At 31.6% G+C, this 17,263-nt stretch overlaps 1 protein-coding gene across 1 annotated transcript in view; it reads left to right on the top strand.

Moving 5' to 3' along the window:
• Positions 1 to 7,226: 7,226 nt before the first annotated feature.
• The window catches only part of Smp_105340 (putative cyclic nucleotide-gated ion channel), a gene marked incomplete at both ends in the record, with an annotated part of 33,491 nt that continues 23,454 nt past the window's right edge, over positions 7,227 to 17,263 (top strand). The window contains one exon of the mRNA XM_018792939.1: positions 7,227 to 8,646. Coding sequence (XP_018647501.1) covers positions 7,227 to 8,646 — 1,420 coding nt within the window. The remainder of the gene's footprint in view (positions 8,647 to 17,263) is intronic.

Genomic DNA, 17,263 nt, shown 5'->3' with positions numbered 1-17,263 from the left:
ACTTAGTATTGTTTGCTTGAATCTTCCCATTCCTATCAGGACTCAGTAGCTGAGTGGATAACGTGATGGCGTTTGAAACGAAAGGTACTGGGTTCGAATCCCAGAATGAACATCAACTCAGATGCAGGTACATCCAGCTGACGAGTTCCAAATAGGACGAAACGCGCGTCCTGGATTCCACTGCTAACTACTATCCATCTTTGCTTACAATGCTTGGGAATTAAGGCTATATCGAGGCAATCCGCACAGTATGCACGTATGCCAATTAGAGACTGACCAGTTGCAGTCCTAACACATCGATGGGAAGATTCAAGCAAACAATACTAAGTGAATTTATAAGATGGAATAGTTTGGAAACTTTGATGGATATTAGCTTAAATTACTACTAATTTTTTAGCATTATCAAAGTGGTTTGTTTGTTGCATGTTTCTAATCAAAATCAAAATAACCAATCAAGATTTACGTCAACAGGACAAGCTGTGAGTAATATGTGGAGAAATTTGAACACTTCATGCCTACTTGAAGATTGTGCTGATGATGTTTTTCAGAAGAAAAACAATGAAAGTTCTACGGTTAAATCATCCAGCTCAGAGAACAAAACTCCAACAAAATCAAAGTCCTATATATAAAATTGATCCATACGGCATCATAATAATTTTTATGATAAAGTTAGAACTGTGGTTTAAGTATAAAATAAATTTTACTACTTATAGCCAATTTTGATTGTTCATATGTTAAAATGATCTATCAACATAACAAAATGAATGTCCCTAACCATTCATGAGAAATACTGTTGAGAATCTCATTGATAGTTGATTCATTTTATGTTCTGCTAAAGAATTCAAGATATACTCCAACAAATGCATCAGGAGTTTTATTGGCCATTGTATATGATTTATTATAAGTTTTAAGCTCTATAAACAAAATCTTCATGAACAGTTTTACTGACTATGGAATACTGTATAAAGACTGAGGATCATAAGAATGCTTACCATTCCTATTATCGAATACCTTTTAATTAGTGTGAATCGACTTTTTTTCAGTTATTAAATTAAAACAAAGCATGAACATAGGTAAACCATGGCCTAAAGTATTTTTAAGCTAAATGAAAGAGAACTTTCAATAAATTCTATATGTTTTTGATCAAATTCCATCCTTTCCGATTAAGTTCTGAACATGAACCCTTCGAAACGCTTAGTGTTAATGTCTTTGAGTATTACAGTGACTAGATCAAATGTCATATTTCTAAAGATAAGTATATAGAAGGAAGCACTGGTTCGCATCTTCATTGTGCTTCTATTTTTCCATTACAATTAGATAGAATATGTCAAGATGGCAAGTTGCTCTAACTATTGATTCCATCGTTAAAATGAATACTGTATTCTCCTCAACTCTACGAGGAAAAAGTGTAGTGTCGGTCGCAATGTTTAGCCCACACACCTTATTCTGAATTCCAGACAAACCAATTTAGTCAATCTTCTTGAGTCACATTTTGACCTTGTTAATTATTAGCTTATCAACCTTAACTACTTTTATGTAAGCGTATGTGTGTGGATTTCTTATCTGATTTATCATATGTCTGTGACTTATTTTTGTCTGACTATAAATATTGATTCACGCTTGGTTAAATCGAGTTGGCTTACTCTCCTTTTTCATTGCGAGTGATTTCGTTTTGCTTCGCTTTTCGATTGATGACTGGTACTTAACTTATTTAATTCCGTTATTTGCTAACATGAGTTAAGTCGATGATTATATGCGAGTATTGGTAACATGTATATTTCGATAATAAGCAACATACGATCTATTTGGAGTCAGTTCTCGGGCCACTAAAAGAGCATCATATTGGATAATTTTCGAAGATCAATTAGTTTATTAAGCAAATGTAATAATTTAAGTAGTTCAATGGAAATTTCGAAAAACGCACTAATAAAATCGATGTAATTTATAGGTTAAATATTGCAGTAACTATGTATACTTTAAATCCTGAACCTTAAAAGTTGAAATGTTCAGTTTTACGCTGCTTTGTTTATTTAACCTCTGTATTAATTTTGAGTTTGCTTTTATGGTTAATTTGTTTCATTTTAATGTCAGATTTCATTGTAGATAACAAGTAAGATCATACAAGAACTTCAATATACTGGAGTTAGAAAAGTACTTATATACAAAATAAAAGCCTTAAAATTAACGAATCGTGCAAAACAGCTTTTATCAACTAATCAGTAAAGAAGATTAGTGGAGATAATTGAATGTTAGTTAGATCACGAATAGATGATCTAAGTAAGAAACCAAAAATCACCGGATAGTTGTTTCGTCTTGGTTGAAGTTGAACCTATTAGTCATTTTGCATACCGAGAGGTCTGAAGTCCTAGGTTCTATCATCCATATGGTCCCTGATATAAACTGCTAAAAAGCTGTGTAACTGTAATATGTTTTGATTTTTTCGAAACGTAATCATCATGAACATATATTATGGCAAGTTTATAATTTCTATAAAAAACTAAAATGCGAACGGTACAACTGGTTAATTTTCCTAACAAATTATGGTGTTAACATTTCTATTCTATGAGTTAAAATCAGAAAAGTTTAATCCAGTACGTAGGTGAAAGTAAATTTAAACAAAAACAGTTTATGCTCCAATTTTCCCACTAAAAAGGTAGGTTTTCCATGGTGGTCTAGCTTTAATTGACTCATGAACTCAACTATTTAATTATAACAATATCCACAAAAAACTTCTTTCATAGAATAATTGTTATTTGGCAAGAAAAAACAATAAAATATTTTGTATCACCATGGATTTAACTCATTAGGGTTCTCTACTTTCAATGTTGAATTCTCAAGCATACCAATTCCATATTGCTTGCTCTTATAGTGAATAAGTATACTTAAAATGAACGAACACTCAGGTGAGGAAGACCAACACGTTATAATGCAATATTGCAGTATTTTCTTAAAATATGAAAACCACACATCAAATACACAATTTGCATATCTTCCATCAGTCGTCCTTTATATGCTTCATGATTTTTTCAATTTCGGTGTCATTATAATTACTTTCTTTCCCTTTTCTGTTTTCTTTAATTGAATCGTCCTAATCTTCTGCAGGTGTGCATTCCACTTCCGATTGGTGTTACATACTACTTATATCTGTCAACATAAGTAGCATATACCATATATGAACTGAGGTGATGTTCATATTTCAAAATACTTATCTTTTCTCTAACCCACAACTAAATTAAATTATTTCTAACATCATGAAATTAGTAAATAAAACAATTTCATTGAATCTGCTTTAATAACCTTGATCTAAGCAACCAATTTATTATAAACTCGTTCAGACAAAAACTTTTTACTTAGACAAGAAAAACATTGTGAAATAATTAAATTACTAACTAGTCTATTTGTTTTAAACAATGCTGACCGTAAATATTTACTTCAGATGAAAGAAGATCGTTAGTTTGATTAGGTGAGAATAAACAGTAGATTAGTTTGTGCTGAAAATTTGATTTACTTTGACTGAAAAACTTAACATTACAAATTTATTTTGTTTAGACAATGAATTTTAACCATAGTTACCTGAAAATTATTTCAGCTAATTTGTTTTATATATAAACAAAGATAGATGGTGGCTAGCAGTGGAATTAGGGACTCGTCATTTGGATGTATTTGCATCCCGTAATTCATATTTACTCCAGGACTCGAAGCCATTAACATTCACCTCAAACGACATCACCTTATCCATTTAGCTACTGAGTCCAGATAGTCACTAGCTTATGAAATGTGGTGAAGTTTTGGTTCATTTTTGTGTTGTATATTTGAATCTTCGGATTGATGTTTAGGACTGTAATTGATCGATCTCCTATCGATATATGTGCATTCTGTGAGGATCGCCTCGATATTGCCTCATATGCTTAATATCCAAGGAAATATGGAAGCGATCCGCATAGGATATACATATGCCAATAAGAAACTGATCAACTGCAGTCCTAAACATCATTGAGAAGATTCAAACAAGCAATACAAAGATGTTTTATATATATATATATTGATATACAAATTATTTATGCTGAAGCTTACTTCAGACAAATAGACGCCATTCATATGAATGATACATTATGTTAGAACTCCCATTTATCTAAACAACTAATAATAAAGTTGATTATTGAACGAATTTAAACAATAATTTATTAACTTTATTTCCAATATTGTTTTAGGTGAAGAACAATGATATCAACTCAAATAAATGCATTAAAGCATTAGAGAATAGATTATAGAGGGAACTAATGATTCATTCATAATACACTGTCACAAATTGCAAACGAATCATTAAATTCTATCTTGTTTACTCAAATAATTTGCATATAGATTCGATCAAGTCATTTTCTTCAGGGAAACAAACCAACCTGATTTTATAAAATTATTCTAAAAATGTCTAGAATTATACATTTAACAGTTGGCATAAATCGATCAAAGAGGGAAAATTCTAAGTTTATTCCAGTAATCTAATATAACCGTTTCAAGAAAATGAAAAATGTACTTTAGTTTCAACCGGTTTCCAAATAAAGTTTCTTTTATTTTTGTAGGCAGATCATTATGTAAATGCTCCCAATGCTTCTAGAAGTCAAATAAACTTCAAACGTTAAAAATCGATTATATATTTATAAATATGGCTGGTAACAATTGATGTTATCTTAGTAAAATAAAGCACGAGAAAATAGCTTGTTTGTCATTGAAATACGTAAAATTTACGCCACCCAATCTAGTTTAAATGTATTTATTGAAATTTAAAAGGAAGAGATAATATTTACGTTTTGGTATGTATTAGAAATTCTCAGGCAAGTTTAAATTTAACATACATGAACTCATCTTCTTCAGGCTCAGACGCACCCCTTGACTTAAGAAAAAAACTAGTTCCAACTGTTACAGAAGTTATATAAGTAAAATATATTACTAAAAGGTATTTTAAATAATTACATCACTCTACTGAGAGCTGTTTACTTGACCACTCCTCAGATTGAATCTGATGATAATCTACGATAATATTCATTAGTGGTGATTTCAGCAATAATATTTATTCAATTATGTCGAAGTGTGTTTCTAAAGTTTAAAGGTTTACTTATTGACGCTTTCAATGATTGGATGACTGTTCGGAATTCATGGAACTGGCGAATTCCTGTTTATCGGAGACTTGAAATAATCAGCTTTCTGAAAGCTCACTTGTGTTGCTTCCCTTGCGTTCCAATTATAAATAATGCTTCTGATTTAGTCTTTCATGACTTCTATTCATGCAAATAAGTTAAAACAGTTGAGTAATTTCTTGACATCAATTATTCTGAAAGTCGTTCGAACCTGGTGAAATCCATAGTTCACTATGTATACATGAGGGTAGTATAAGTTCTCTAACTTCCAATCACTGGATCCATTGATTCATCCATGGAAAATTACTTTGGATATTTCTTTATCATCTGAAGGATTTCCTTTACAAGTGACATAAATGAATAGGCTCCACAGACCAGATTATAAGGGTCTTCAAGGCATTTCTCAAGTGATTTTGTTGCTATTAAATCTAGAGTACAAAAGTAAGTGTACCCAATCATTTTGATAAAGTTGTAAAAATGTATTGACTTTGTCAGATTATATATCACTCATGCTGAAACAATGCAAAACCTGAATGGCTGTGTTGATTCACATGGTCAGACAAATGTATGACATCAATCTATAGAGCTGGTGATTTTTAATTTAAGTCAAACAAAGTTGTCGAAAATACCTCATTGGATTCCCTAAGCTAACTGTCACCAGTATTTAAAGATTTCTAAACCTTTTTAAATATAATTGATTCGCTAATTGTAAATTCTCAAACACCTCATTTTATGACAGATCCTAGAAAAGTTTACTTATGTTTTCAGTTTATTACTTACTTCTCTATTAATTCTAGCATAATTAGTGTCACTGCTATGTTCTACATGGTGGATCATATCAATTTTAATGAATACACAATAATTTTCATTTTATTTTGAGCTGTAATGTTAACAACATTTCGATAACAGAATCATGATGTGCTTTGTTTCAATTTTGTATAGATCAGACAAAAAGTATATCTTAAACTGTAATTGTTATAAACGTAGGATACTTATTATAGCGCTGGGGTTTCTTGTTATAACAGTTCTGTCACTTTTTACACGTATGTGTACGTTAATTTTAGACGAATATCTACACTAGATTTCCCACCCAGTGTCTATTCTACAGGACTTCAACACAACTCAGATCAAGAACACGAGATTAGCCTGACTATAACGTCAATATATTTCCACACCAAAATCCGACACAATCCAACAACAAGGAACAGTCCGTGAATAACAGTCAGGATAGGGGAATATATAACATATAACACCTGTCACACTATCTACTTGTCTGACTCAGCGAAACAACCAATCATTATCATTCTCATCCACACATCAGTAATCATTACCTTTTTCAAAAGTGAAACTTCGGTTCAGATGAGCTTTATCGAAATGGTTGGTTTCAATTGTACCTCTCTAAATAGTAATCAGGTAATACTATTCTTTTTCATGGGTAGAAATAACCACTAGATAATACTTTCAGACAACCTTTATTGCCTAAACGGATAAATTGTTTATTAAAAATTCAGTACACTTGTCATTATGTAAATTTTATGAGTAAAAATAATTATAGCAATGATCGAATTTCCCTGGGAAAATCTAATATCATTGTATGATTGTATTTATAAGTATATTTTTACAACAAAAAACCAAGTACACGTACTTGGGTGAAAAGGGAGTCTAGGGTTTCCAGGTTTTTGATGGTGGTTTAACTTAGATCGGTTCATGATTTCAGTGAAATTCAACACTCCATAAGCAAATAATGAAAACCAACTGATGAATAATGAGGTTAATAATATGGTTGAATTATTGACTAATTTGATTAGTTGAAATTCGAGCCAATCACATCTCACTTAGTTCATTTCCAGGATGACCGAATAACAACGATTGGTTTAAAATTTCAGTGATTTTAAAAGAAATAGAACACAACTTGTTCCCAGCTTTCTTTATTATTTTAATGTGGTTATTCATCTTATCATAAATCGGCTAACCTATAATCGCAATCAGCTTCAAATTTAAACTGTAAAGAATTCAACGGTTTATCAACGGAAACAGAGTTACAAATGTAAGAATACTTTCAAATTTGATTGGAAAAAATTGCAGTTTACAATGGATGATACACATGCCAGCACTTCTGATGATTCGGTGATCACACTGGATAATTCTAAACAATCCAACTGGTTTATATGCAAAGAAGATAAAACTGATGAAAATGTAACAACGTATGAAAAGCAAAATCGCATACGTCAACGATTAACGAGCGAAAACTATTCAAATACACAACCAAATGTCCCATTATTGTACAATGGACCATATTCTTATTCTGATCCTAAAGAGAAACATGACATAATTCAAGGAGTCAATAAAACAAGTATACTTGGAACTCCATCATCACTAGAGAACAAATCCCAAAAGCTACGAAAATCTAGTTGGAATAGTGCATTATTCTATTTTAATCCATCTGGACGTATAGTTCATACATGGTGTGGTGTTATCAGCATTGTATTTATGTATCATTTATGGGTTATTATCTATAGATTTGCATTTAATGAGATCAATCAACAAACAGTTATATTCTGGTTAACTTTAGATTATTTCGCTGATTTGTTATATTTAATTGATATGACTATATCGTTAAAAACTGGTTTTCTAGAAGATGGTGTTATGCAATTTGATGGAATGAAAATGCGTTCACACTATCTGAATTCATCACGTTTTTATATTGATTGTTTAAGTTTACTTCCATTAGACTTTTTATATTTATCCATTGGTTTTAAATCTATTTTACGTATATTCCGATTGTGTAAAGTGTACAAATTTTGGCAATTTATGGATAGAGCTGAACGACATACAAATTATCCCAATTTAATGCGATCAACTAAATTACTATTGTATTACTTAACATTTTTACATTGGAATGCATGCGTTTTTCAGCTCATTAACTCAACTGCGGATAGTTTGTTCATGACATCTCTGACACAGTCGCCAACCTCAAGAACAACTATAACTGAGGGATCAAGAACAAACATTTCAAACTTGGGTGCTACCCACACTAACTATCATACTACCAATATTAATAATAGTCATCGTAATAATAGTAACCAAAACACCAATCATATCAGCAACCGTAGTAATGTCAGTGACAACGGTATAAATAATGATAGTTCCTTACTACTAAGAAGTAATCATTCATTAAGCAATATTAATAATGAAACATCAGCAACATCAGCTACAATAACATCTGCTAATACTGATGTAGGTTCTTTAATAACTATGTCGCCAAACTTGCATTCATTTAATAAAATACATTTAACTCCAGGTCATCATGATGGATATGAATATTTACATGCATTTTATTGGAGTATGTTAAGTTTATTTCCTGTCGGTGGATTTCCGACACCAAAATGTCCTATAGCTTATTTTTATTTAATTTGTGAAGGTGTTATTGGAATGTTTCTAATGGCAACTGTTCTTGGACATGTTAGCAATATTGTAACAAATGTGAGTGCTGCTCAAAAAGAATTCCAAGGTATGTTTTAAGGAAACGTTATTTGAATTATGTAATATATCACGTTTTTTATTTAATTTGTTCATTGAGCGATGAGTTATTTCAATTATGTAATCAAAATAGATTATCTTATTTTGAGTAGCGACTATTTTTTAAGATAGTTGCCACCTTGTAAATTGTGTACATATATTTAAAAGTTTATCTAATCTCAAGCATATCAGATAATCCGACTTTCAAACCCGAAACAGTTATAAAGCCTTTTTTTCAAATTTTAGCAATGATTGAAAACTAATTAAGAGGCTTTCCAGATAATTAAATTAACTCATAGTGTCATTGAATAAGAAAAAGAGAATTCAGCGAAGAAAATTTTTCTTTTCGACGAAATCATTTACTTTAGCTGTACATTCCTATATATAGTTATATATACGAATGTACAGCTAAAGTAAATGATCTCGTCGAAAAGAAAATTTTCTTCGCTGAATTCTCTTTTTCTTAAGAGGCTTTCAATGTAATCAATTGACGTTTGCTTAACTATCAAATATATTAATATGCCTAGAAGCAATTATTATTCTAATCTATTTACCCACGTTTGACTACCTATTTCCTATGTTTAACTATTGATAAGACTTTTGTTATCATAATTTAATACTCTTACTACTATCAGTACACCTGTCTTCCCACTATCAACTTGTACTTTTACCTATTATGCTCGGTGACATATTCTATTTCATTGTGATTATTGACTCAGATAGTCTTCATTGGTTTAAAAATTCTCGTATAAATATTCGTGTATATTAGAGTAAAGCCTGATGATGATCTAATTGAAAACAATGGTTCGCTTACATGCGTTGTTCTAATACGTAGAAGTAATAACGATTCTTCATATTGAATGACAATGAGTTACTGTAGACGGTTATTACACTTTGACGGACATTAATATTCACAGAGCAATTCTTTCGTCTGATTTAAATCAAAGTTTAGACACTATATTAAGTATTCGTTGAGAAAAAATAGGCAGTAACATCAATTACTCTACAGGTGTCGAATAGGATAATAATATTCTCTTTTGTATTCATCACATTGTTTCCATGGAACAGAATAATTGGGTCACTTATGTTATCTTGGTCTATTAAATTTAATGATGTAAACTCAAAACCCTAATATGTATAAATCGTATAAAATTTAAAAGTATCGAGACTACTTTTAACAGATATCCCTTGTGTCTGGTTTTCTTTTAACTGTTTCTATCATTATCATGTAAACAAACTGTTTGCATATAATTAGCATAACAGATTTTTCAAAATATATTAAATAATAATAACAAGTTATCACCAAGGAAATGTAAAAAAAAATAAGATCACACGATAGACAGACATCTTCCTCCATTGCGAAACATTTGGTTGAAACTGATTACCCTGACCACATCAATCATTCTCTGTTCTCGTTCTCTTCCCTTCAATCTTCTCAACCTTCTACCTCCAGACATTGCACTTTTGATTGATGATACATAGTACTTATATCTGTCGACAACAACAGCACAAACCACATAACAAGATAAAACTTATAACCATAAATTATTTTCAAATTATTTTCAATATGATTGGTGTTTGGTATAGTTTAGTTTATACAGATGTGTTTTTCTTTGAACAAGTATTTGTTGAATTTTTCAAATCTAATCATTCAATACTACTCATCATCACATTTAGTAGTCTGGATACATATCTAAAATTACATTAAAAAAGCTTTTAATGTTTATCAAATAAGGGAAATAGGATTTTAATGAATTCTATTCATATTACCTATACTCTAAACTCATGTTGTCTTTTTTTAATAATCTTTACTTTCTCATACATTCTTGTAACTATACAAATAATATAAGGCTTGGATAAATAATGTCGTTTGTTTGAATACTTGTACTTTCATTTATAATATTAATTTCCTACAAAAATTGTAAATGGTGAAAGTTGGTACAGGTGAGTGATGGACTTCAGAAGTTGTCAGCATTATATACTCTAGTCACATCGCTCATTCTGACAACTGAATTCACGGCAATTACTAAGACAACCTAAATTATTAAGTTAATATGCGTTTGAATGCAGTATCGTTAAAAGCATAGTGTAATCTATATTGTCTATGCTTTTTTGCTTAATTAAATTATTTTTGTCTCGAAAAAAACAACTTTAATACATTATCCTGGTTAAATGAAATATGATTATGTTAAAACAAGATAAAATGTCCATTTATAATAAGATAACTGTTTATTTGTATTAGTAAAATAAGCTTATCTAGATTGAATAAATCACTTTGATTCACATAAAATATTCCAAAATTTCTCAGTTTTCAATATGAGATAGTAACTCTCTGAAGACAATGATGGACGGTTGTTCAATTTCGTGGATTGGTTGAAGTTAGACATTAACATCGTTGGATACCGGATCAGTGGTTCTAGAGGTTAAGCGCTCGTGCGCGAGACTGATAGATCCTGGGTTCAAATCTCGCGAGTCGGGACCGTAGATGCGCACCACCGACGAGTCCCACAATAGAACGAAATGTCTGTCAAGCGCTTCCAGGTTTTCCATGGTGTTCTAGCTTCAATCGACTAATGATTTCACCTATAAAATTACTAAAATCTCCAGAAAACTCCCCCTTTTGATAGTATTCAATGTGTTAATTTCTCAAGCGAAATTATCATATGTTGATTATTATAAGTACTATGTTTTGTGTAAGTTATGGCTAATCAATTCAATAGAATATCATTTTTAACAATATATATTATGTTCTGACAAACAAAACTTATATATTCTCAAATGAATAAAAACGATATTTATCTTATTCAGTACAAAGTTATTTCGTTTGTATTAGTTGTTTGAATATTTCCATTGATGTTTGGGACTGCGATCAATCAACCTCTTTTGTCATATAAGCATCCCGTGTGGATTGCCTCAGTTTTACCATTAAGCCACAAGGGTTATAAGTAGGGTTGAATAATTAATAGCAACAGAATCCAGAACTCTTGTTTCATGTAATTTAAGACTCATCAGCTGGATGTACGTGTTTACTCCGAGACTCGAAGCTAGTACCGTTCTCTCCAATTACCTTCATGTTATTCACTTACCTGCTGAATCATAATGTATATGACGTAACAGAAATATTAAAGTTATCCACACAGGATGTACATATGCCTAAAAAGAGATTGGTCAATTGCAGTTCTACACGTCAATGGAAAAATTCAAACAACCAAAAGAAAAGAATTGAAATTCTCCTTATTGCACAAGCCATTAACTATTTGGATTCAGTAGCTTGGTGAAGAACGATAGGGTATTTGAAGGGAATAGTACGAGATTTCACTCCCAGAGTGAAAATCAGCTCTTGAATAAAGGTACATCCAACTGATGAGTCCTAAATAGGACGAAATGTTCTTGGTGGATTCCGCTACTAAACACCTTCCGACTCAGTCTCTAATGTACTAAGTTAAGTTTGAAAATCTGTAGATTTCTTGAAAATTTAAACATATATTTTAGTCTACAAGTGAAAAACGTGAACGAAAACGATAAATGATACAAAAGTATAGTTCCAGCTTGTTTAAACAAGACACATATTAGAGTATTAAAAAAGTAGGGATAATACAATCGTGCGAACAGATATATTGAAGATTATAGACAATAATAAAAAATTCACAAGCTATTGTCTTACCGGGAAATTTGTTTATTTCTTTCATTATACTTACGATTTTTTTCATATTAAACCAGTCAAATTTCCCAAACGTTTTCCGCTTTGGCATTAATTAATTACTATTGAACTGAAATACTTAAGAATTCGGACGATGGTCTGCGTTAATTATTTGCTTCACAAATATAACGTAATATGTGATGACTGATATACATAGGTACAGATAGTATGTAAGAACAGCTGTTTCATTCCGGTATTCTTGGAGGTTAGTAGAGAGCCATTTGGATTAGATAATTTTGGATTCGTTATGTGTATCCAATTTATTCCGATACAAATCGTTCTATATTATACTAATCTGAATCATGTCGTTGTGCTGAATTATGATATATTAGTTCAGAAATTTACTCATTTTAATTAATTATGGTCTACTGTGTGTTGATTTCCCGTTGGTATGAAACCGTTGGAGTTCGGCCTGCAAACTTATGATGAGGTTTATTGAAGTTTCGTCTGTTGTAGATATCTTCAACACGTATTTCTATACTTTGTATATCAGTCGACCGAACGGCCGTTACTACCATAATTCTTTAACAGTGTATAATTTCCATAAGTTGGAACGTAGTATGCAGAACAGTTTATGTCATACCATAGCTCATAATATATAATCATAGAATAGTGTAGCAAGAGAATTAATAAGTAGATTTAACTGAACACGCAAATATTAATATGAATGCAATGAATCATCAGGCATCTAAGCTATTCACATTTAAGCGATTGAGGGGAACAGGTGCGTAGGCTATCATATACATCCAACCGTACATACTCATTTATTCATGTTTGCTTGCCAAAATAGGTTAAAACCAACGACTTAATTAGTTTGACCATGAACATACATGTGTGGGCAGTTACCATAATTCAGAATTAATCAACCCAACAAAAGGTTTAAAGGAATAACATCTTCAATCTCTATTTTTTCTCAGACAGATCTAGTCACCACATAATTTTGATGACTCGATAGACATTTAGATCAGCTGATTAAGTAGATCGTAAAAATTCAATCGTTATGGTAAGAGGTAGATAAATGTTTATTAAGATAGCTCTAGATAAACAGTGAATCATTATGAAGCTCTTATAATGTAACTTGATGAAATTGAAATAATAATTTTATCTGATTAAATCTGACTTTACATGTTTACTTATAAGCTTTGCAACTACTTATGGCTACTAAAGACTATTTAAATTAATCTAAAAATTTTTATATATAGTTGAAATCATGAGTCCATTGAAGCTAGACCACCATGGAGAACCTGGAAGCACTGAATGGCCGTCTCGTCATAGTATGGGACTCCTCAGTAGTGCGCATCCACGATCCCGCCTCGCGAGACTCGAACCCAGGACCTATCAGTCTCGAGCGCCAGAGCTTAACCACCAGACCACTGAGCCGGCCGGCATTCAACGGTGTTGATGTCTAACTTCAACCAATCCACGAAATTGAGCAAACATTCACCAAAGTCTTCAGTGAGTTGATATCTCCCAACAGACCTGGTTGAACTCCACTGGTCACTGCTTCTCACTAGAACTCCAGCAAATACCTCAGGGGGCCAGTCACTAGCGAGCGGTGCTTCCAGGTTTTCCATGGTGGTCTAGCTTCAATGGACTCATGATTTCAACTATATATAAAAACTACTAAAAATCTCCAAAAACAACCCGATAATCTAAAACTTTTCAAAAAGATTTTTGTACAATTCACATACGTTTTTCACCATGAAGTAAGTAGAGACAACTTTGAGATAAGTGTATACGATAAATTATTATTATAACAATTGTCCCTACACATTATTCATATATGTTCTTAACAAATTTCACGTCGACCATGGATTATAACTCGGTGTGTGTAAAACTCTTAACTAAATCTTATTTAATTGACAGTCAAAGACCACCGGATACTTGTGAGTGTAAAACTTTTTTAAACCTAAATGTACAAAAGGTGTTTTAATAACAAAACGTCGTTGGTAGTATTTTAGAAATTACTAAATTATCAAATGTACTGACCTCAAAACCGACATAAGAAGTAACATATATGCAGAAAAAAAACAATTTATATACACATTATTTGAAATGATTAATGTTTATTTATTTCATTGAAGTCATGAGCCAATCAATGTTAGACCATTACTGAAAACCTGGAAACATTGGATTCCGTTTCGTCATGATATGGAACTCCTCAGGAGTGCACATCCACGATTCTGTACGCGGAATTCGAACCCAGCACTTTCGATCTCGCAAGGAAACGCTTCATTGGTGGCTTACTATTGATCGGTTCATGAATTCAATGCAATTCACCATTCTTCACAATTTCAAACTGAAAATGTTTATTTAGTTTAATTGTTTCAAGATGTTAAACAAAGATTAAGTATCTTCAGTGTTATTTAGTGATGATCTTGAAACACAGTAGTTTAGATACGATATTCTTCTCTCAACTTAATCAAAACTTAAAGTTTATTCATAGCTGACATGTGCATGACGGTTCTCCAGATGGGATTCTTTTTATGTCAAATTTTTTCATGATCTATTTTGTACTGTCCTCAGGTATACAAGAAGTTAATGTGTTTAACGAAAGACACACTAGATATGCAGAATGTCTCGAAGAAGAATCAATCTTCATCCCAGCTTTATAATTCAATAACTTACAGTTATTGATAAGAGTCAGTGTTAAAATAATTCTTCTAGACTATGTTTAATGGTAAAACCGGATTATGACGTTTACCAATAAGAAATCTTGAATCCTGTGAAATCGGTTAGTTAACAATGAATATATGTGCTTGTGTATTTTTGAGATGAATCAAAACTAAATATAATGAGATTGGTTATTCGATATATAACATAGAATGACTGTTTGTGAAAGGATTTTGATCAAATTATAGTAATACTATATTCAAAATACGATAAAGTGATAAGCGCCATATTAATTATGATAAGTCATGTTTTCATTAACGCAACCTAAAAAATATATATACAGTGAAGTTTAATAAACAAGTCACCCATTCGGTTCATGTACTAGGCAAAAGAAACTTTAAGTCTGGTTATATTCATCTCCCGGAAGATCATTTTCAATTGAGTTGCGTTCAAGGTAACATATGTTCTTATGGAACCTTTGTTTATATAATGACTGAAAACCTGCAACTTCCCAAAATAATTTTGAAGACCTGTACTATGATTTATTTTCTCTTATGCATTACATTATAATAGTATCTTTAGCAAAAAACAACTGTTTCATGACCTCTACTTTGTTTCTAGAAAAGTTTATCACAATGATAAATAGATATTATTATGATTCCGTACATTGTCACTTACTTCATTTTTGCTTATTATATAAATAACACATAAGTATTCCATTGGAATAAAAAATTAGGATATGAATTATTTAGCGCTTCCGGTGGGACTATAATTTATGGACAACCTTTGAGAGACGTTAAAGTGGCCTTGACAATGTACACCTACTTACTAGATCTAAATGAGAATTATAAACCTGTGTGAAGAATAAGGACTATAGTTTATAGTTGATGGTTAGGGTTAGGAATTAGAATTAAAGTTTTCATCACGAACCAATTGAATATTATGAACAAACATTTTTTCTTTGATGTTGCATGATAGTTGCATGATATTTAAGTGGATAAACTAAGTTGAATTATGTTGTTTAACTGAATGCTATCCAATTAACTGTGAAATTATAATACCCAGAATTTGACTCAACAAGTGTTTACATTTTATTGTTGAGGAAAAAACATAGTTTAATGATTGTCTAATGCGTTTCTGTATGATAAATTCCGCATATGAATCCATGAGCTTTTTTAGCAGCCATTAATATTTATCACTGACATTTCCTTCATGTTGATGGAGTTTTGTTTTCTGAACTGGAGGGTTTGGTCGTGGAGCTTTCATCGTTATTCTGAACGACTTCATCGGCTACCCAATCAACTTCATCATAAAATACCAACTAAATCCATCAACAGAAACAAAATCAAGTACAGAAACAAACAAACGGATCATCCTATCATATATAAAAGGCATATCAGAAACTAAAACGAGATTGTTGAGGACTTTTGGAATAGGTGTAGCGCTCAAACAAACAAGATCATCAATCAATCCTATGCAAAACAAAGAACGAGATGACAAAAGAGGAGAAATAAAACCTCATCTACAAAACGAACTGTTCCAACCGCGAAAAACACCACATCAGACAAAGTGGACGTCCTCTTCATCTTCACCTGCATGAACATCATTTAGCGGTAAAAGGCCATGACATATTCTCACTTATATCAATGCATGTGGACAACTGTGGACACGTTCTAGTATGTAATTAAGTATCATTAATATAATATCTTCCAACAGTGTTACCCCTTGGGTTGATCGAGTAACTTCATTTAGTTGACCTTTTCAATCTTGTGATCGTTTGGATAGATTTTATATAATGCAACAAAACAAGTCATTCATTTAACTATGGACTAGCGGAACAATCGTTTTCTAAAATATAAGCCTGTAACGTCTTTAGCTGGTACGATTTTTCATCCAAGTAAATTAATACCAGTTGTTATTGGAGATTTCTGCACGCTGAATAATTCTCATTTGATGTCATAGACTTGCGTTAGCTAGGTAAATACAAAATACCAAGAACTACTGGATAGTTGTTTTGTTGTGATAAATGCAACTCTCTAGCAGTAAGCACTAATGTCTTTGCCAAAGAGTGAACCAAAGACTTTATGGTTTTGTGGCTAGTTCTCGACCCATAGATCATTTCACTGCACTAGATAGTAGTGAATAATGGTCGTGCATTATGACAAACCAAATATCCTCAAGTAGGAGCAATTATTTATTAGGGTTTTTTTCTTTTTTTCTACAAGACGACAACTACGTTTTTGTTATATGAAAGAAATTTTATATTAGTTGAGTTCATGAGTCGATCTGAGCTAGA

The sequence above is a fragment of the Schistosoma mansoni genome, chromosome 1 (genome assembly GCF_000237925.1).
Source record: "Schistosoma mansoni strain Puerto Rico chromosome 1, complete genome".
Lineage (NCBI taxonomy): Eukaryota > Metazoa > Platyhelminthes > Trematoda > Strigeidida > Schistosomatidae > Schistosoma > Schistosoma mansoni.
The sequence above is the reverse complement of the archived record's forward strand: the minus strand, read 5'-3'. Positions and strand labels throughout refer to the sequence as shown.